The sequence below is a fragment of the Leptosomus discolor genome, chromosome 2, assembly GCF_034619465.1.
Source record: "Leptosomus discolor isolate bLepDis1 chromosome 2, bLepDis1.hap2, whole genome shotgun sequence".
Taxonomy (NCBI): domain Eukaryota; kingdom Metazoa; phylum Chordata; class Aves; order Leptosomiformes; family Leptosomidae; genus Leptosomus; species Leptosomus discolor.
The window spans coordinates 16176154-16199166 of NC_141392.1; the positions used below are offsets into that span (position 1 = coordinate 16176154).

The 23013-nt window shown below is 42.7% G+C and overlaps 1 protein-coding gene across 1 annotated transcript in view; it reads right to left on the reverse strand.

Moving 5' to 3' along the window:
- The window catches only part of SUSD4 (sushi domain containing 4), a 96899-nt gene extending 83088 nt beyond the window's left edge, over window positions 1–13811 (reverse strand). Inside the window, exon 1 of the mRNA XM_086460364.1 lies at window positions 13718–13811. Coding sequence (XP_086316490.1) covers window positions 13718–13811 — 94 coding nt within the window. The remainder of the gene's footprint in view (window positions 1–13717) is intronic.
- Window positions 13812–23013: the final 9202 nt, after the last annotated feature.

Here is a 23013-nt window from a genome sequence, read left to right on the forward strand (position 1 = left end):
CAAGCAGTGAATACTGTTCCCTGGTTGACCACTTAGCTTTACCTGTCAGAGAAGGGTCTGGTGTAGGGTGGGTGTTCTATGTTAGGAAGTTACCCTTGTAACTTGTAGAAAAAATGCCTTCAAAATAGTCTCAGAGGATATCGTGGTTCTTTCCATACATAAAGCTTGTGAAGAAAAGAGGAGTTGTATATGTGAAATTTTGTTGCAACTGATTTGAATCCAGGAGTTCTTGTTCAGTCCATCATAGCCAAGTCAGAAATTATTTTCCTAACATTTGAGACTGTTTGGGTAGCAGGTTGTATTTCAGCTGATGATTATTTATGAACCTGAGGAAAAAGATTATTTATGACTGCGAATGTGGTATAAATTGTAAAATTTTACCTATACCCAAAACTGAATCACAAAACTTCATCCTATATTCTATTCACAAGCTTCCTTCCTAATACATTATTTAGCAAACATCACATTATCTCTTTATATGCGGTCTTTGCCCCAAAGAGTTTGCAGTCTCATTCAGGCACCAAAGATTTTTTAGCAGAGGAAAGCATAATGAAGTAATTAGTTTTGAAATAAACAGTTACCAATTCAGATTAGAGAGGATGCACTTTAATTAAGGCATCACCCAGAAACCTTCATCTGCAAGGCACGCATTCTGCCCCAGCGGTGGCAAAAGATGCTATGTGGAAGACTTCACTGAAAGCAGAAATCGGTCCTCTTAGATTATGACAGTGAAATAATTTTACCTATGCCTAGGTCATATGTCCATCAACAAAACACAAAGGTTAATGATTTCAAAAGCCATACGTTATGTTTAATCTTCCTTACAATATACTGAGCTCAATTCCCTGCAGTTTGATTTTGCTGGGAACTGAAACTGTTAAGGTGCACGGTCCTCAGGCAGAGTTGCAGCACTGAGAATTATTCCACCATGGTTCAGTGCAATTTACCACGTCTCAGAATACCTGAATACAGGCAGCCCATGAATGCAAATGGGAAGAATAATTTCGTTATATTATTTTTATAACTGCATAATTTTAGTAATTAAAACCTTTACTTATATCGATTCAGGACTGAGCAGAATATTATACTAATGCACTGCACTTATTAAATTTTAAAGATTGATGAGTAAATTTGTGGGCGATGTAAGCTGTAGTTAAAAAGCTTTGAGGAGAAAAATCGTTGAACAGCATTTTGATTAGTACAAATATATTTATGGGAATTGTCTCTTCAAATTCAGTTTGGTGGGAACAGATGGGCTTTTTCACATACCTGATTCTACGACTATTTTGCTGTGCTTCAGATTTTTCTGAGGCATAGGTGTTTCTAGGCAACATTTACTGAATTCCCTGAGGAAAAACACCCGTGTAGGAAAAGGAAAACTGAAAGCTGCCTGACCCAGGAGCTGTACTGGGTTACCCTGTTGTCTAATCCTTCAGTTATTCAAGGCCAAAGAAATATACTTATTCATTTCTTTTTATTAAATAAGAAATATACTTATTTATTTTTCTTGGCTTTGGGTCAAGCTTTTAGGTTATGATCTGCAAAGAGTGAGAAATCCAAACCAAGCAAAGCCTGAGAGATATGTAAGGGAGAACAGAAAATAAGTTGCTCATCAAATACTGATAATCATTCAGTCATCACTATAAGCATGCACAGGACATGGAAAACAAATGCAACAAAGCACACGCATGATATGAAAATCCTGATTTTATATATATTTTATTCTGCCCAGATCCCTGCATATCCCATGAAAAATACATGTAAGGGAGCAGGACTCTGTACAGATTTAATCAGTGTCCCAGGTTAGCTTAAAGGAAAAAGAGAGAAGTCATCTTGCTTTTCATAATTCATTAGAAATGTAAGTTAGACACTACAATTGATTCAAAAGAGTACATGACACTTTTTTCATTGCTTCTTCTTTATTTCTCTGCCAGAAAGCTCTTATATCTCAGCTTCTTACAAGATTGTTAAATCACTAGTCAGAAGAACAAACCTTTCAAAAGATTTAGAGGTTTTACCTTCTGGATTATGTACCATGGTGATTTAATGCTAACATGCTATAGTGCTGACTAGGGCAATTTCATTCATAAGAATTTATGGGCCACTCAGAATATATCCCAAAAGATGATTATAACTATCTGACAACTTGTTCTGTAAGCAGGGGGACTGATGTTGTCTCTGTGACCTTCAAGCCCCCCCGCCCCTATCCCAGGCATCCCATCTCTCTGCCTCCTTCAGCAGTCCCTGGCTGTGGCTGGGGCAGAGCTGAAAACATCCCAGCCATTGCAGGTGGTGCCACACAAAACCTGCAAAGGGTTCTACGCACAAAACCAGCATGCACGAAAAAGAAACAACTGGTTGATTGTCTTGGTAGAGAGAGGCTTTCTTTTCCTGATGCCTTCAGAAGTCTGATTATTCTCATTGCTACTCAAGCAAAGGCAGGTTTTAGCCATCTGCTGGAAACCAAGATCACAGGTCCTTTGTAATTCATGGGGATTTGCCTTTGACCTCAGTAGTTCGTTATTGAAGTCTTTAGGCTCTCTGCTCGCTCCTGTTTGTGCTCACACAGGTCATGCTGATGATTATACCTCCTATGCCTGATCACAGGTAAGTACACATACAAGCATTACAAACAGAAAAGTCCCCGCTGAGAATAGACAACTCAGTTTCACCTTATCTGTGCTTTGCTGTATGAGGTAACAAATCTTAAAGAAAAAGACGTGACAAAAAAAGTCACTGACAAAAGAGTACAGTGGGGCAAAATTCCGTTTTCTCACCCTGGAATCACTCTCTGGAGCAATGCAGCTGAAGTAAGTGGATTTAAACTCAAGTAGATTAGAGCAGATTAAGTTCCTAGACTGTCACCTATATCTGCCTCTTATCTCATCATTGTCATGGTTGCACTATACTGTTTAAAACTGTTGAGGAATGATACCTCCGTTTAACACTGCCCACAGATCTGTAATTTCAACTGTACATCAGCCAGGTTTTAGCTGCTGCTGAATTTGGGCTCTACTTCTGTTCTTTAAGAAAAAACGCATTCATAGCCCTAGCATTTTCTTAAGCAGCACCCATAGCACTGCTCACTCACATTAGCACTAAATTCACTTCAACTCTGATTGAAGTCTTGAGTGGCTTTAAAGAAGGAGAAATAGAAAGTTGCTTCAGATCTTCCTAATAGACCAAGTCAGGAACTTCCTCTTAAGTGGTTAGAGTTACTTCAAAACTACCATTAAACCAGCTCCTAAGATGGGAAATAGTAGCTAATTACACATTACTGATGGGAAAGGGGACAGCCTCACACATCTGCACATTGCTTCTAGCAATCATAGAAAATAGTGCTGGAAAGAACCCTGAGGGGTCCTCTGTGGCGTTTCTGGATCATTGATATGTGATTCTGTGATTCCTCACAGAAGCTTGTGCCATTCACTGTGGATGCGGAAAACAGATTTTTTCCCACAGTCTTTGCAGCTCTCTCTACGTAGCAACTGAAGACTGTTACGATGTCTTACTTCAAGCTTCTCCAGAGTAACATCCTCAGTTCCTTCAGTATTTTCTTATATGTAAGTTTTTTCTAGATCTTTCATCATTGCCTTTGCCTTCTTATAAGCTCTCATGAGTTGGTTTAGATCTGTTCGAACTATGGTACGATAAGATAAACACAGAAACTTGAAAGCAAAATGCCAGTGTACCCTACTAGGTATGGCTGCCTTTGTAGAGAGCACGGTTCTGGGCATGTGTCTGGAAGACAGCATTATAGGTCTTCTGATCTAAGTGGCTTTCTTTTCAGTCTCTGCAGTATCTCTACCACCTCTGGCTGTTAAATTACATATCCACCTGTGATAGTCGTTCTGGAGTCATTGTAAGCTCTTATTTCTTGGATTTCAGGTGCAATTTTTTCAATAATTCTAAAATAAAGGAGTTCCTGCACTCTGAGAAGCTAAACTGGTTAATGCCCTGAGACTGTGTCTCTCCTTCTGGCTGAATTCTCTTGGTATTTAGACTGGCCTTGCTCTCCACTGGAAAGTTTGAAGCTAGCTTTGTTTATCAGAGACTGCTATAATTAGTTTCCTATTATTTTTCTGTGACAATGGATTAACCTATTTAAGGATCTGAGGGAAGACTCCAGCTCAGAAGAGAAAAGCAGAAAACCACAGTGGGCATTGCCATTGCAGGCACCAAGGAAGTCTGAGAGCCTGCTGCCTGCTCAGAGAATCCCTGAGTGGATATTTCCATGCAAAGTACATCTAAAAAACAAGGCTTCACACCACGCTCAATTACCTAGAATTACAGATTGGAAAGTTAAAGGCTGCATATAGCGATCAGTAAAACAAAAGTTTCTATGCATAACCAAATAAATACTTGACCACTGTACAGTATTTGTAGGAGAAATAATCTGCAATCCCATTCAAACTGCAGAAGAAGGAAATCCATTAACACCAAATCACATTATAGTGTTTATGCTTATGTCTTGCATAAATGTCTTGCTCTCTATAAAGTTTGACTCTGATGAGAAGGAAAGCTGTGGGAGGAATGATTATGTGCTTATTTTCATAGAAATGATCCACCGGTTTCTGATGAAAACAACACAGAAGCGTGCTTGAAAGATACCAACTCACTACATTTGTTTTCTTCTACAAATACCTAAGTCCTGAGATAAATATGAAAGTGCTTTAATCTCTTAGGAGAATGAACAAACTCAACTGTGGAATGGTAAGTTTGATACTGAAAACTCAACAAGCTATGCAATGGCATCGTTTTGTGGCAATATTTGGGTTTATGTCTTGTTTGGGGTGCAGTCACTGAAGAATCTGATCTATCACAGCAAACTGGATATGTCATCCTCTACAAAGCAGTCTGACATGCATTCATTGTGAGAGAGAAGCCAGCAAGCCGCTGATTCTCTCTCTTCACTCTCTTCCCACTGTCTAAAACACATAATAGCAAAAAACCCAAACCCAAGCCCCAAAACTAAACAAAACACAGATGTAGTTCTACATTTAACTTAAATAAGGATTTGTTTAAAACCTTTCAAGCTGTCATACCCAGCAGCACTAAAAAGCCTAAAGCAGAAAACACATAAACAAGAAATCATAACTCGCATCCAGGTACAAAAAGATGCCATTACACATGTGCAGTTCACTAACACTTACTCAAATAACTTCTGAAAACACTGCCCCACATTCTACTGTGAATCCCAGCACAAAAAAGAAAAAGGTTACTTCACATATATTTCAACAATCTCTTCTAGTTGGACTTGAAGACAGTAAGGTATTTGCTAGGTGTCTTGGACGGAAAATCCAAAATTTAAATCCACGTAGTTTCATTAGGCATGTTGGAAAATGTTAACATTTTCCCTCTTCATCTTTAATATTTTGTCTACATTAAATAATGAAGATCTCATCCTCCCTAGTGCTGAGATCTTGGTCTTCTCCTGGATAATGCTCTGCAGACTTGCTGGACTGGGAGGTAAGTCTCCAGCTTCTTGTGATGTGTATTGCTGTTCCCACTGCTATAAGGATACTCACTGTGTACATGAATGTTTTTCTGTATTGTAGCAGGGAATCTGAATAGCTCAGTACTCAGATCATTTATTTACTTTCACAATCTGTATGGCTCAACTACATGGCACAGAACAAATCTTTTGTATTTAAATAGAGTAAACAGGGAATGCTACAGTGGTATGGTGAAATGAGTATTTTTATAACAGGAATGTTGATTTTTACAATCATTTCAATAGAAAAATAACTGGATGAGCTTACATGTTATTAATTCCTTTTCATTATGGAAAAGCCTAGTGTATCAGTTGATAACATATTTTAGTTTGCCTTTATATAATGAGCTTGAGTTTTCTTTAGTTGAATCCCTAAAGAGCAGGGGAACTCAATTCAGCTGAACTGGTCTTGCTGAGTCATAACTATTTAAAAGTTCAGCAGGCAGAAATCTAATTATCCTCTGGCCCTTGCCGTAGATCAAGCCTCTCTAGGCAAAGGTTGGTGAGTATCTCTAAATGATGGCAGAAATCTTACCCATTCAGATCCTTCTAGCTAGTTCCCGCTCTAGGAATCAAGTAACAGTCCCAAACTCCAGTTTGCACATTGCCTCCTGGAATTTCAAAGTGACTAAATGTAATCTGAACAGATATCCTTTTTACATCATGGCATTGTGCAAATTATGCCTGCTTTATCCAAGAAATTTGCAGCCAAGAGGAATCGTGTACTAATACTACCAAATTGGTGTGGCTGCATCGTCAAGGGCCACGTAGCTAACGCAAGGCAAATTATATCAGTGGAGCAGTTCACTGTAAACCAAACACTTCAAAGTGCTCATGACTCCTTGTGGATGTTCAACAGGTGGGATCAGGCTTGTTTGCAGAAATCCTCTCTCTTCAACACTGATCACCAGACCTGGTATGCAACCCAGCACTTCCAGCAAGACTGGTGTACTCCCAATGGCTTCCTTGTGGTCTGGACAGTTCTATTAGCAAAACCCTAAGAAAAAGGATCATTGACCTTGAGAAACTTCAGACCCTGTGGTTGACATGTCTGGAAGATGTGGAGTAGGAAGCAGCTTTGAATAGTGTCTGGGAATAGAATCAAGTAAGGCACCATCTGAACTGCTCTTTATTATGTTGGCCTATAAGAACATACGTGGCTGTTTCCAAAGGTGTGAGTCTTAGGTCACATCACTCAGTCCAGCAGCCTGGATGCTGCCTCTGTCACACAAAAGAGCAGAGTGGAGCACCAGAAGCTATGGAGAATGTCCTGGTGTACTGGGAGAAGTCTGTACAGTACATCTTTGCAGACCTCACTTAGGCAGGAGTGAAACCACTCTGCTCATGCTCTGAGCTATCATAGAGACATGGTGTTATCTCTCAGCAGAATTTAATAATACAGGCCTATTTCATTAACCCAGGCTTCCAGACAGGTCTGAACACCAGAGAAGTTATCTCATACCCACCCACAAAGAACAGGTAGACATACTCTGGCCACATCAAATGTGAGGAAAATGCTAACTCCCTCTGAACAAGGACCTTGAGCCAACCCACTTATGTATCACAGAAAATAATGGTAGTTTCACTATGAGTCTGACTCAAGAAGTAGCCAAGAACTGCTCTTCACTTGGACAGGTAATGACAAGAGATCATGACAAAACAATATAAACATCTTCAGGAAAGGAGATGGAGGTGTTGCTTACTAACTTTGTCTGCAAACTGATTTTAAGCTCATATCTAAGACACACTGGCATATGGAAACAGTAGAGTATTAGCAAGATCATCGTTCAAACCTAATGGCTTCATGAAGCTCAGTGCAGAAGAGTAATTTTTGTGACTGAAATTTTATATGACACAAAATGGAAAGATGTGAGCAAGAAAAAAAAAACACATAAGATTAAAAACGTCTTCCGCTCAGCTATCCCCTCAGATTCCCCTCTGTTTAACCTTAATTAGTTGATTAACTTCTCATGGGTGTCCTGGGACAAGTATGGCTAGACTACAGATTTGGAGACTGATCAATCTATGTTGAGGGACCATCCAAACATCCTGATGTGATCTGTTGAAGGTCTGAGAAAGTGTTAAGATCCTTGAGAGAAAAGCAGATAAACATTTCAAATCTGAAGTAGATTGCTGAAATCTGATTAGAAAAATGTCCAGCCTCAGAAAAAGGTATTTTCCAACACTCCAGCAGTTTCCTAAGATATCTATGATGTTTGGCATAGTACACATATCGCTATGCCTCACTCCTAAAGGTCAGTGACCGTTAATTAAAATTTCACTGTACACCCATCTTTTAAAGGTTGTCTCCTCAGCTTGCCATCTGGAAGGTTAATAACAGACAGATTTGCAGGCCACGTTGTGACACTCAGATGCAAAGATGAATTTCACACACTTCTGATTGCAGCAGCTGTTCAGATCTGCATTTTGGGATAGTTTGCAGAGAAAAGGCCCCTTATGAAAGTTTGGGTTCAGTGTCAAGGCTTTATCAGGGACTGATTCCAGTGCTGGAGATGCCAATATCTCCAACTCCAATGCTGAGCACATAAACAATAACCAAGGGTAATGTGAAAGGATAACAAGGGATTCTCTGTGGCCATATGGGTGGAGAGAAAAACTGAGTCTCCTGGATGGACACCACCCAAGGCCACCTTCACAAGCAAAGAGTTGCAGCCAACATATGATAACCGTCTTCCCTTACATGATGTTGAATCTCAGGCTTGGAATTCAGGTACAAGTAATAACACAGGAAGGTTATAGCTTCTCTTTTAACATCAGAGAGAGAAAGATTAGGAAAAGCTTTTTGGACAATGAATTCCTATAGCTTCTCTGTGGCTCTTTTGAATGTTTTGATGGAATTGCTGGTGATACCTTCACAACTATGACACTGAAAATACATAACCCCTGGGATGGCTTTTATAAGCATGCTTAACACAAACTCTTTCGTCAGTCTCAGCTCTCTTTTCCAAAGAATATCCCACTTCATTATATCTTTTAGCATTTAAATAGGTGGTGTTTTCTTGTGCTTGGCATTTGTAAAGGTCTCAGAACCAACAAATAATCCTGTGCTTTAATGTTGGTGTGTGGCTCTGGCTTCCTCTTACAACCTCAACTAATTTAACCATTCGTTGCACCCAAGCCATTGGCTAAGAGGTACAGTGGAGCACAATGACAAATATCACAGGGATATATGAACAGCAGTTCATGCTTGGAAAATGATGTTGTATTCTGCACCCTATAACTCCTGTAGGACTGTAGTCTTTTACCACACACAGATCATCAGCCACTGAAGGGCAAAGATGCTTGATCAAGCTGAGATGTCCCATGTTTCCCACTAACACGGTTGCAGCCCGTATAATAGAAAAACAGCATCCAGAACTGTAGGCAGTGTCCCCTGGAGAGGAAAAATTTGCAGCTAGAGAAAAGGCTGTTATTTGGTACAATATTCTAGCATTGCTTGGCATTTTGGTCTAGTTCTGTTTGGGAAGATATCTTGTGACGGAGAAAGTCTCACCTTATCTGTGATGGACAGCAGCTGCTGCACAGGAACAGGAGGTCTTTAGGTGATCATCTGCACTGGGAATAATCTGAAGAGATGAGAGTTAATTAGTTCAGGGTAAACCAAGAAGGGATCTGATTAGCCAGAGTACTAAAAGCCAGTTACTTCCAGAACTCAGCTAAATGGCTTTACAAAGGTAAGAAAAGATAGTGTCTGATAGCTTTTCCAACACATAAGCTCTGATCACTAAAATTATAACCTCTTCTTGCCCTCCCCCAGAAAATGTAGTTCTAGATCAGGGCAGATTTGGGACAGGTTTTGCACTTTTTAAAAAGAAATAATTTCTGCAAGGGCTTGTAAGATACCCAGCTACTCACAAGCAAGCTTTGGAAAAACTCATCGCCATGAAATAAGATTTTTTGGAAAACCACTGTTGGAAGCAAACTGACCTTCCTCGCGAAGTCAAATTGTCCCTTCTTCAAGTGGAGTTTGCTCTCAAGCAATCTGGCCACCCTGGGAACAGCATCAGGTCAGCCTCCTACCAGCTGGTCTCCTCTTCTTTGACAAGAAGAAAGTGTCCTGTATGTAACTCAGAACCCGATGATTTCCTTCCCATGGGTTGCACATTAAAATATCTAAGAACTCTGCTTGCGGTCTTAGTCCCTAACTGAAACATTAAGAAGTGTATTTCTGGACATTCAGACACATTCAATAGCTAACATAGCAACCATAAGAAAAGAGAAGAATGCTCAAGGCAGGCAAAGCTAAGAACGTGAGCAAGAAGCAGACCATCTGTGGGCTGGTGTGTGGCTGCCTCTGTGGCTGCTAACACTCAATTCCAGCTGGACCTGTCAGCTCCTTTCTTGTGAGCATGCTGTCAATGCAAATTGACAGGAATCCCTGGGATTCGAGCCTCAGTATTCCCTTACGCAGCGCTAATTGTTCACAACAGGACAGATATCGCAGGAGAGGATGTTTGACTAATTGCATATCAAATTGCACCCAAGCCAAAAACTAGTCACAAAAGAGGCAGTATGTGATATCAGATAGGGTGAAATAGGATCATGTGAATGCATGAACTCAGCCACTTAGATTCTGCTTAAATTCTCACTGTAAATATTCAGCAGACTTTGCAAGGCCATAAGCCGATGCTCTCGTGAATGTGAATTGTATCCATAGCATGTATGGAACTGTGTCTTGTATAATTCATGAGAATAGGCACACGGGGTGATATTAAAGGTTCATTTAGCTCAGCATCCAGTCTCTGAGTCTGAACAGTGAAAGATGTGTAGGAAAAAAGCACGAGAAACAGCATAAGCATAGCATGCTCCTTCCCCTGCTGTACCCTCTATCTACTGACAGTTCCTAGTTCAGGGATTTCTGGAGGCTGTTCCTGCTTCCCAGAGCTTAATGGCCCATAAGAGACCTTTCTTCCCTGAGTCAGTCTAATTGCTTCTTCAGCCCGTTCATACTTGCGATAGCCAAAACATCCTGTGGCAAGGAGGTACACAATTTAATTATGTATTGCGTGCAGATGTTCTTCCTTTCATTTATTGTGATTAATAATTTCATGTGTTGCCCTCAAATTCGTGTTATAAGAAAGCGAACAATCTTTCCTTACTCATTTTTGCAATTTTCTCTTCCTCCCACAGATTGCTGTATGTTATTTGCAGAAAATTAAACCTTGAACTGACATCTCAAATATTAAGGTGGTAAGAGATCACACTTATTTGTTAACTTCCAGCTGTATCTTTATAGTGGGCCTGTTCTGAATTTCAGGTACAAGAAATGGTCTCTGGAGCGTTAAGGCATTGAATATAAATTATAGCATGAGCCCACCCCCAGCATTATTATCCATTTGGCTACCGAGATTTAGAAACTCTTTGTATTTTTTCTGGTTACTATGGCCATTCTCAAAGTCTGTTATTTCAATGCTTTGTACCAGATCTGTAAGGCTATGCTTTGAGTTGCCTTCAAAGGTATACAGAATCTCGATGAAAATCTCTCCATGTTCAGACACAGAGGTTTCAGCAGACCCCCAGATGTGAAGACCAAAAAGTACTGAAAAACCTTGGATCTAACAGAAAGCGAAAACCAACTCTGTCCCTGCTTTCTCCTTGTCTCCACATGTGACAATGTGCGAAATGCTGCTATGAAGTTCTGCCTCTGCAACTGCTCCACCCATCATTGGCTTCTCCATCTTAGATGAAGTCCCATATATATCCAGTCTCATTTTATCCCATCTCCTAATAATGTTACCAGATGCTTCCTCCTGATAGCTTGCCATGGGCAACAGTAATTTTTTCTTTCTCGAGGGAAAGCCATATTCATACATCAATACTCCACCTTCATGTCAGACTCTCTCTCTTGCTTCTTGTTTTCGAAGCCCCTCCTGTGAAATGAACAATGGGTATGAAATAACAGAGCACCTGTGTTTTGTATTCCCTTGGCACTAGCTTGATTAGTTGTGTAAAAGCACAAGCCTGGAGTGTTGAGGTCACCAGCTCTCAGCACCCTCATAGCTCTCTTACATACTTTTTTCCCATTGTCATGTCGATTTTTTTAAGTTCTCAAAAGCACGAAAGGACTCGTTGACAGTGCTTTGTTTCTTATGGCCAGTGTCTGGGACAATTGGTGAGTCAGTTCGCCCTGACAGTGGTTCACTCCAAGTGTGGAGCATTACCATTCTCATCAAGGGGAAAGAACCTAGGGCAGTTCCCAAGAGCTCAGGCTTTTTAAGCTCCTTTGTAAAATGACATTTCTGTACACAGCAGAATATTTAGCTAAGTGATTCTGAGTAAACAGAATGGAATGTGCCTGTTGCAGCTTTGAATCATTTCAGGAGAGTATTTATATCACCAGTGATGGAGTTTGCTTTACACCATTGCCATGAGTTAGGGGGACCTGAGGAAACTGCCTGACAAGCAGTGTGCCAGGAGGATGGCTGCAGGGGACAGCAAGCTGCAGGAGACAGTGGCTGCGTGAGGAGCTTTAGCCCTTCCTGGCCACACTGCCCTGCCTACCTGTTGCCCTTGCTCTCAGCTCACAGCACCACTTCCAGCACACGCCAGGCCTTGGAGCGAGCTGTGTTTTAGCCAAAATGCAAACAGGAGCTGAGGGAACACTCACACCTCCAGAGCTCCCGTCTGGCCCCCGCCCTCTCATGTGGCTATGCTGTGGTTTGACTCCTAAAGCACTTCAACTCAGCCCTGATGCCTGCTGGAAAGGACGCTGGCGCAAGGGATCTTCCTGAACTGCCCCCCCAGCATTCACCACCAAACAACATCCACCTAGTCCACAATATTGTATGGCAGACACGGTCAGAAGAGAGGAAAGATCACTTTATTGCAGACATCAGCTGCGGGGACCCAGGAGTCACAGCCGTTCAGCCAGCAACAATCAATCAGCACCTGCAATGACACAGTCCAAAAGCACTAGGAAAAGCCTAGAGGTGGGAAGAAGCACCCTTTGGTTTCCCTTTCTTTGGGAAACCTGCTTTACAAGGAATTGTTCCTACCTGCTTCAGTACCTTCTGGCATCTTTTTATTGCTCCATGCCCAACAACTTTTCTCTCTTCCTCCTCTTCTTTTCTGCACGGATGTCACTCTCCTCTCCCCAGGCCTGTTTTCTCTTTTGCTTTCTTCTCTTCTCCTTGCCCTGGGGAGAGCCTGCAAACCTTTCCATCTCACAGTGCTGTTAGAGAGGGAAAGCCACCGTCCACCAGGGTCAGCTCTGAGTTTCATCCGAGAGAGCTCTTTTTACCTTCTGTCCTCTGAAAGGCTCACTGGGTCTTCTGGGTGCCCCAGGGAGTCTGCTGCGCTTTCAGGGTTGCTTGGAGCTTGACAGGTGGCCACAGGCGGCCTGGAGTGGGAAGACACTGTTTGCCCAATGGCTACCTTAGCTCTCCAGAGGAGATCCCTTTGGCTGGTTGGCATCAGCCAGGTCTCTCACAGTGCCCCCGCCCCCCCAAAACAGACTTCATGAATCTCTGCCAAAGGAGGACCCGAGCAAAACCCTTCAGAAGTTGACAGCTGCTCCCCTCTGCCTTTTTGTAGTCATTTGGTGGGCATTGTCTTTGGCTAAGGACATGCCGAGGCTGTGTGAGAAACATCATTGCCAGCTGTCCTTGACCCTGCAGCACCCCGGGGGGTGGAGGCAGAACCAAACACGCACCAGCTCTGCTGCCAGGCAGAGGCCCAGCAGCAGCCATGTAGCCTCCTCAGACGCTGCCCTCCTCCAGCAGACACACTGTCCCAATGTGTGGGTACCTGACATACCTCTCCCCTGTCAGACTCCACTGATGTTTCTCCCCCAGTTACTTGGAGGACACTGAGCAGAGAGGGAGGTGTGTGCAGGGACAAGGGTTCTGCCCCAGGCTCGGTGCCTGCTGCCGCTGCAGGGATGCATTGCTCTGGCAAACGCAGCTCTAGAAAGCAAAAGCATGTGCAGCAAAGTGACTTCTTGGAAGTAAACAACAGCTTAAGCAAACCCCACCCAAAGCCCTACCCCACTTCTGTTTTCAGCCCTCCAATGCCCCATCTGCAGGCTTCAGCTCATCTTGCAGAGCAAAGTGTTCATGGCCCGAGAGGCAGTGCCCAAACAGAGACTACAGCGCAGGTGGGGCTGAGAGGACATCACATCATGCCCAGCTCCACCAGAAATGATGCTGAGGTTTCTGGTGTGCCAAGTCCCAGCCTGCGACAAGCCCCAGTCCCACCTTTTACCTCTGCATCTCTCTGTGGGGGCTGGCGACTGCTCGGCTGGTGGGCTGGAAGGCTCTGTTTTCTCCTCCTCCAAGAGCTCCCTACGGTTCTCCATCATGAACTCCACCAGCACTTTCACCTGCACACAGCAAACCCTCGGTCTCAAGCCAGCCACCTGAAAACACACAGAGCAGCCTCTCCCACTCCTGAGCCTTGCCTCTGCACACAACGCTGTGGCTGTGGGGCTGCTCTTCCAGGCAGCCACCCCAGCGGCATCTGCTCAAGGGAGGAGGCAGCCAGAGCCCTCAGAGCAGCCAAGCTCTGATGAGCCAGGAAGGCTGCAGCCGGCTGCTCAACACAGCGTACCTTCTCCGTCACCTCCAGCATGGCCTCCAGTGGGAGCAGCTCATTGTTGGGTGGGCTCAGCAGGTTTGGCCCGAAGCAGATGACCAGGTTGCTGCATCTCATCCTGATGGTGCCCACGTTGTGGCTGACATGCTGGAGGAGGGACAGCAGCTGCTTGAGGAGGAGGAGGTTGGCCGCAGGCAACTTCTTGGCCACCCTGAAGGAACTAGAACCCAGTATGAGTAAAGCAGATGTTGCCCACAGCCATCCCCCTGACCTGCCCAAGGTAGGTGGCAGGTGGGAGCCACTGGCTCCCAGCAGCTGTGTTGTGCGGCTTCCCAGGTGCTCTTGGCCAGTGCTTGGGGCTCCTGCTCAACAGGCAGGCTGCTGCCCACACTTATGCTTTCAGCTCAGGGATCTTCTCCTCCTTGCTGGACATGTGCATCTCTGCCATCCAGTTCTCATAGAGTTCGATGACGAGGAGCTTGGAGGAGACGCTTTTGGGGGCACTTGCGTATCACCACTTTGCTTATGTGTTTCCTAATCTCATCCTTTCCCATCTGATATAACTGGATCCTCTTGCACTACTCTGTAGGTCTGGCTGTTCAGCTAACTTTCAGTCCACATCCCTGTCTGCTCAGCCAGTCCATGCTTCTTCAGCTTCTCCATAAGGCTCTTCTGATATATAGCGCAGAAAACCTTTCTCAATTCTAGGTGGACAATGGCCTCTGCACTCCCCTCATCTCCCAGGCCAGTTATTTCACCACAGAAGATTATCAGGTTGGGAAGCAGTGTTTCTCTTGACGAATCCACGCTGAATCCCCAGTCCAATCATCACATTTGTGTCCTTCATGTTTCCAGGATAAGCTATAGTATTCCCAGCACCCCCATGAACACAGGATCTCCTTTTCTTATTTAATAGAATAGCAAGTTCGGAGTACTTGGTCATACCTAAAACTCTTATGGAAATGCTTGTGTGCTTGGCCTTAATTTAGGCAGGGAGTTTTTCAAGCCTCTCCAAGAACATGACTGTGAACACTATAGCATGCATTTAACAAGATGTGTGGGCTCTATCCTCATTAGTCTAGACAAGAGAGGAGAAGCAGCAGATGCGTGCAGAGCAGGCATTGCTGAACAACATGAAGTTAATTTGAGCTTGGATGCAGGGAGCCTTTGACTGGCAGCCAGCCCTACATACTAAAGGGCACTGATGTGAACCAGCATGTGTGAGCCCTCAGACACACTGCAGCATGTATTGCTGCAGTGTCCTTCATTGGAATCTGATTTTGAAACACCCCAAAAAAAACAAGGGCAACTGGAACAGAAATTTTAGCTTAACCTGTCATTGTAGCCATTTTAAACCTGAATTCACCTTGTGTTTGAGAGCATATTTCCTTAAGCTATATTCACAGCATCCACTATGACAATGTTCATCCAGGGCATTTTCTTCCTTGCAGGCTTGCTGTACTCTCCCACATTTTACAGAAAGGGAACAGAGATACAGGGGGAGCTGCGGAAGGTCAGAGTAGGCTTTTATGTTGGAAATGGCAAAAGGACAGGAACAATGTGGAAAAGGTGAGTCTGGTCTAAACAGGAGGGTCTTGAATGACAGTGATATTGCAAGTATTTACACCAAGTCTGAAATGAAAACACAATGTCAAACTATTTAAATTATCTCTTCTTTTTATTCTTAATACTGGCAATGATGTGGCTTGAAAATAGAATTACTCTGACCTTAAACATGGCGCTGTACTTCAAGTACACTTTAGTTGGTATTCTCCTTCGGGATTTTTAACTTCTGATTATTATTCCTTACATTTTCTCATCTCCTCTTTCTTCTTCTCAGTTTAACTGCCACTTATTTATGACACTACCCACCTTTGAACAGCCAGGATGTCTCCTCTGAGCCACACTCCCAAAGTAAATTCCACCGATGTTTAGGAGCACACCTCTTCCTTAATCTACCCACGACTGCCTCTCATTATTACAAGAAGATCCAAATACAGTCACTATTTTCAGACATGCTCATGAACCCTACGAGGCTGCATGCAGTGTTTTGTACAAAACCATTAAAACAGACATCCTCCTCCAGCTGAATGTTGTTTAGCTTGTGGGTAGGCTGAAGTCAGTCCCGAACACAAGGCTCTGTGACATGCCACCAGCATAACAGGACTTCCCAAGGAGTACCCAGGGCCAGCTAGCACTGTTGCACGAAATACTCTGGTACACAGTGGAGAAAGAAAACCCATCTTGCTGAAAAGAACCAAAGATATGGGCAACGGCTGTGAGGTGCTTTGAGTCCCCCTGTGAGGCACTCCATCATGCCACCAGCCACAGTCTAGAGCAAACAGTGTTACACATCTTACCCTCAGACCCTTCATAAGACCTTGGAGATTTGAATACAGACTCCAGATCCAAGACTGAAGGTGTCTCTGCTTGCTTAGGTAGATCTGTCTCGTCTGAGGATGATATGGCAAAAATCCTGTATGAAAAAGGATAGAATCACATGAAAACTCTGTGACTCAGAAAGAAGAAGAAAAAGAAAAACTGCTCGTAATGCTACAGACAAGACCACTGTGCCTGTGTGGAGCGGCTGAGAAAAAACAGACATTTTAAATTAGTCCCTTGGCAAATGTATCGTTCTTGTTCAGTCCCACTGCACAGGACACAAAGCATCAGCCTGGACCCTGTAGTTCCTCAATGCACTGTGTAAATGAGCCATTTGGTGAATGACCAAACGTATGTTAGCAGCTACAGAGAAGTCAGAGCTGAGGGTCACAGCATCTCTGTTTCAGTTCTTTACCTGATGCAGAAAGCCTGCGGGATTACATGAGTTAGAGCACAAGTTAGAGCAGTTCCTAACACTGTTTAAGTTTCCAATTTGGACTGCTCAGGCCTCCCGTGAACTCAAAAATCAATGTGGTATAAGTTTTGCGAGTTTGTTGATTTCTGTAACTTCAGGGGCTTTGGTAAAAGCATGTTATCTTGAAAATCTTTCCCCAACCTTGAAGTAAAAGTAGTCTTTATTACAGTGTAGGCTTAGCCAGCTGTGCAATGCCTCTGTGGATGTGTCTCTTAACTAAGGCAATACATAGAGGTGAAGTAAGTGTAAAGTGACCTTGCCTGGAAAAAGTCTGTCTTATTAAAAAGAAACCCAAAAGCAAACACTTCCTTTTGCCAGGACTTCCTTGTCATGGGACAACATATGTCTTTCTGTTATGTCTGTCTAAGAGTTTTCATACTTGGTCTAGGCAATAAAGATAGCAATTTAACTCTGATGGTAAATAACAGCTTTCCCTCACATAAGCAGTCTCTGCTCTCATCAACTCTTATACTGCCCTGTTCACTTTAATCATAACCAAATTCCTTCTGGGGAGACACTGAAACCTGTTTTCTTCAACTAGACACTCAAGTCTATAATTCAGTCCTGCTACTATCAACCTTGAATTCAGATCACTTTTTGAGAACATATAATAACAGTTGCCAATTAAATCATTAGGCTCAGTTATCTTAAATAGATTAAAAGTTTACTGGGAAAACTGTAAACTAAACAGCTGTTGAGAGAGGAGATGTCTTATACTACAAGTGATAAAATATTTCTAATCAGGCAACGTTTCATTTTCCTAAATATGACTTCTGGGTTGATACAAATCCTGAGGAACTTGGGTGTGATTCATCCAACTCCTTCTGAACTACTGTGTCTCTTGAGCTTTGCCACTGTTCCTTCAAAGTAAAACATCTGTAAAATGGGGCAACATTAGTTAACCTCATGTTTCCCTTAGAGCCCGTCAGCAAGCATAATTAATGGTCTGAAGGGAGAAAATCCTTCTTAGCATGGTCCCAAAGACTGACCTGAAGAATTACTGTAGTGTAGTGTCACATACACAGTCTGTGACAGTATCTACTTGACCCCCATTTGTACTCAGGTATAGTTTCAATACTAGCTTAAGACTGGTCATTTTCTTTCGTAACAGCATAGTTCAGCACCTCACAGAGCATTTTGGGTTTGCCTTTTCTATTCGACTGCATGCAAGACACACTGCCCTAGAGAACACCACATACTGGGGGAGAAAATCCTGCATACCGTGTCTGTTGGTGAGTGGCAGTCTGTAATTCCCCCAGAGAAGGCAAGTGCTTGTCTGGCTCAGGAGGCTTAGCTGTGGCAGCCTGGTTAGACCACTTGTGGGAGTACAACATGCTGTTACACATGTTCCTCAGCTCCCACCTAATGGCTGTGAGTTCTCAGCCCAGCTTTTTGCTTTCTTGTGCTTGACTTCATGGGTTAGGTTTTTTTCCTTCTCAGGAACCTAGCTTCTCCTTTGCTTGTCTTTCATCTTCCCAAACATAAGTTGACTAAAGATGGAGTAAACTTTGCATCACACTTTAGTAATCCCAGATTCACCCTCTAAGTATCACTCTCCCCAAGTCTTACTAAACTATTACTTCACAGGTGGCATCATGATCTGCCATACAAGTCCCTGAACACAATTTCTTTGAGGTATTGTCAGCAAAAGCAGGACTCGGTCTTATTGCTATTCTCCCCTTTAGCAAATTCTACTATTTAGGAGCCACCATTCGTCATCACTCACCAATGCATGACATTAAAAAGAACATTGCATATATGTACAGGGAATGCAGTAACACTCTGTACTTCCGTTCCCTCTTCCTTTCCCTCACCCTGGACATCTGGATTGTAGTGCTTCATCCTAGAAAAGACAGCAGAGATGAACAAGGCTGGAGGAGGTCACATACCTTTGACTCAGAAGTCTCTGAAGCCTGGACCTTTCATGGACCGGGAGGATCTTTAAGGTGCATATTCAACTAGACTATTGAAACTAGTTCCAAAAATGGAATTTGTGTCCAGTTTGTAGCATGCTAGGCCACAATCAGCGGGGAATTTTTTGCTGCCCCAAAAGAATTACCATTATTTTGAATATCCCTGCTTCTCCTCTATTCTAAATCAAGCCAAAACCATGAGGAATTTTTTCTTGAAGACAATATTACAATCATGTCAATGTTTTGCTTTCAAACTTTTTTCCTGTAAATTAAAATTCTGAGGAAAAAAAAAGAATCAATTAATTGATATTCCCATCCTGCTTCAGCTCTGCTTTGAGACTGGAAATACAGTAGACCTGGTCTGTTTCAATACAGTGGCACTTTCTAACAAAAAGAGTATTTTAAAGAAATGTTTCTCAAGTAGCTGTTACAGAGACAGGCTGAGAGCTTTCCAAGATCTCTCCCTGCCCACTTTGCTACCTGCCCATTACTCCAACCCCCCTCTCTGCAGCTTGTCAGTGCCATCTGTATCATTGGGATATCAAAATAAAGGGGCTTTATCAACCAGCAGACTCCGGGCTTATCAAAATGATTGAGGGAGCTGCTTTGAAGCATAGTCCTGTTTGGATTGCAGTCCTTTATGCCTTGAGATAAACTGGCATAGCTGAGGTAAGTGTAACAATAACCTCAATGGGAGGCACGTGCAGCTGCAGGACGGCATCATGCCATGCTGAATGAGAAGAGAAAAATTCTCTGACTTTCCCTGCCCAGTGAGTCTTCTTCATCGGGATTTCAGTAGGTCAGAGGGGTGCAGATAAGTAGGTGACATAGAGAGACACTCAGCATCAGCTGGTGTGCAAGCACACACAATTTTATCTGTAAAATTAATATATTCAGTTCTAACAAAGTAGTCCAAGATAAGCAAGGAATCAACCAGAGCTGGTCTTATTAAGATGCGATATAATTAATTTTAAATTACTTATTTAGTGAAATTGTGATGATCAGTGTTGTGTTATCTCTCCAGAAGACAGAGTTATTAGCTTCAGGCTGCCTGAGGGTGTGAAGTAGGAACGAACTGTAGTTAAATAGCAAGCGTATACATACCACATGTAACACACTAATACCCCCTCCCTGTTTTCTCCCCATCACCCTGCCTGGCCATACTTCCTTGGTCTTCACTTGTTTGACCTCTGGCATGTATTAAAACACTACTGATAATCAAAGGTCACTACAGGTTGACTCACTTACTACAGGTTGTGAATAATATTAATCAGAATTTAATTTCAGTTGCTGCAACAGAGTGTGAAATACAAGGACTTTCTTCAAACACTGCCTGATTTTCACTCCCAGCCTCCCAGATTTCATTAAAATTACCCAACTGAACTTTATCTTGCAGCGTTCAGGTCACATACACAAAATGTTTACCAAATAAGCAAAAAGAAAAAAAGCCCCAAACCAACACAAAATAAAAACAGACAAAGAAATGAATATAATAAGGACATGAAATGCCAGCCTCGGGGCATTGCATAGGCATAGAGAGGGATTCAAATCAGCAATAAAAAAGATTCTGTTTATTCTTCAAAATGTAAACATTTTTCATAGTGACACTCATATGCCTATAAAAACAATACTACAATTGTAAGAGTTAGTCTAATGATACTCCTTTGTACTCCCTCACCCTGAATTTCTGAATTTTTAGTAGCTGGTCCATCTCCATGCCCCATGGTACCTTGGCCCATAGAATGACAGCTCCTTCCAAGACCTTGGCTGATATGGTACTCAGACTCTGGCTCCCTGCCATGGGATGCAGAGCTGGAGGACCCAGACGGGGCCCCAGGGTTGCTTACACCGCAGGTGAGAGGACACGCAGGCTCAGTCCTTGCTTCCTCTCCCCCAGCCACGTGCCAGGGCTCACCCAAAGCCTGTGCCTGGGCACAGGTCTACATCAAAACAGTTGATGAAAGCTGGGATTCAGCTTAAGCTTGGGATCAGTCCCATGTTAGATTTTGCACTGAAGCGTCTCTGTAAGAGAGTTCCAGCGGGCAGGCAGGGCTGGAAGTCACTGGTGGCATGGCTGCAGTGAATACAAAGTTAGGGGCACCCCTTTCTAGCTGGAAGTAAAGGATATGGTCACCTGGAAAGCCAGGGAGAATGTTTTGTTCTAATTTACTTTTTGAGTATCATTGATCCCCCTGTCATTTTATAGATTTTTTTCTAAAGAGAAAAAGATATGCATCTCTATAATATTATTCAAATTTTGTTATTATAAGATTTATGTTATTATTTCAAGTGGTACCTATAAATTTTAGTATGTTTCAATGGAGTTTTTTAAAACAAATCCACAACATTCTTTACACATGCTCAGAAATTAGCTCTAATTTAAAGTTCAGTGTCAACAAAACAAATGACTACTAGGTTTTGCAATCTGTCCATGTCTCTTCAGAGACAGAAAATACTGCATTCAGGATAGAAATTGACATCATAAATTCCACATGTGAAAAAGAAATAGAAATAATTAGAATTTCAACAACCAAATGAGACCATTTCAGCCAGGATAGATCTGAGTGACTGGCCATATTTCTTAAATGTGTTTTTCAGCAGAAGACTTTTAAAAATGGGGTGGACATTCCTGTAAGAGTCTTTCACGTTGATTGTCCTTTGATACAGCTTGTTCTGAACTCCAAGGCAGTGCATATCTCTCCAGTGCCACCACGCACTAGCCAGCCGAGAGCACCCAGCAGCGCCTTACAGTAGAGCCTGAGGGGAGCTGAATTTTTCCTCAGCTTGTGAGAAACTGAGCTGGAAAGAAAACTTCCAGAAAAGCTCTGCTCAAAAATGTCTAGGGTCTGCCAAAAGGAGCTGGCACGTTATCATTTCAATAGTCCTGCTATGCAGTTAAACAGTTCCAGCCTTGAAATTGCTTTTGAAAACAAGTGATACTAACCCCTTTATCTAAGTATGAACTGATGCTGTCCCCTTGACTCTTCCCAATATGGTGAGTCATGGTACTCATAGTTCAACTCATGTCCAAAACTGAAATGAATTATGATTGTTTTTAGAGCTAGCCACGGGCATTTGCATATGTGAGTATATTCAACAAGGATGTTTTGAGAATTAAAGCATCTTCCTAATCTGAACTGGAAAGAATGAACTGTTTTATTAGCTGATCTGACCTTTGCTTTTATTAGAGTCAAACTTCTGGCTTCAGTGATAAATGATGTTTTATTGCCTTTTATTCCTGTTACTCCTATAAACCCTGAAAAGAAGTGTGGTCCAGATTTTATTTCCCTTCTATATCACCAGGGGAATCATGTACTGGCTTTCCAAACATTTATACTTTGGAAATCCACTTATAGCAAAGATGTCATTCAGGGTCCAGGCTGAAAAAAGTATCAGGGCCTATTTTGTTTGCTGGAACCTGTATTCACCATGACAGTCTGAGACATCTGCCCTGGCTGACGGGTGTCACTGGGAAGGTTAACAACTCTTTTGCTTGGAAACTGAGCATATAATTTTATATGGATATCGTGTGTGACAGAAGACACACGGCTCTGCCAGCCAGCATGCAGAGGAACTTTTCATTTTTAAAAGTGGACTTGCACAGTTGGCATGGTGTTGCATTTCCAGTATAGCAGACTGTCACATATAGAGGGAGATCCCAAAATAGTGCTTGAATCATGGTGCTAGTGCAGAAATGCGGGCTGAGCAGCAGTTTATGCCTAGTTTATGTAGGTGGGAGAGCCAACCTGTTAAAGAAAGGGCCGCAAATATGGGAAATGGAGACCCTAAGAGAGATAAAATTACTTTCTCAAAATCATGCAAATCATTTGTGACACCTGAAGGTCCAACCTAAATCTCCCAAGTCCCAGTCTAATAGCAACCGCATAACCATACTTTGCTTTCACAGCCTGCCATCCTCCATTTACACTCTTAGAAAGCATGATGGAGGAGAAGCCATCGGCAGTGCAATCTGAAGTGCATTGCAGAGGGCAAGTGTTAAGATGGATCCTGAGGCTCAGGCAGCCCTTGCTGCTCTTTTATACTGGTTCTAATCAGGCTGTGCTGAAAGGCAATTTTTGGATTTCATTGTTTGTGCAGTGCTCATGAATGCGGCACCTGGTACACGTCTTATCCAATTTGAAAGCAGATCTGTCTCACAGATCTTGGTCGCTGGAATGGATGACAAGGAAAAACTC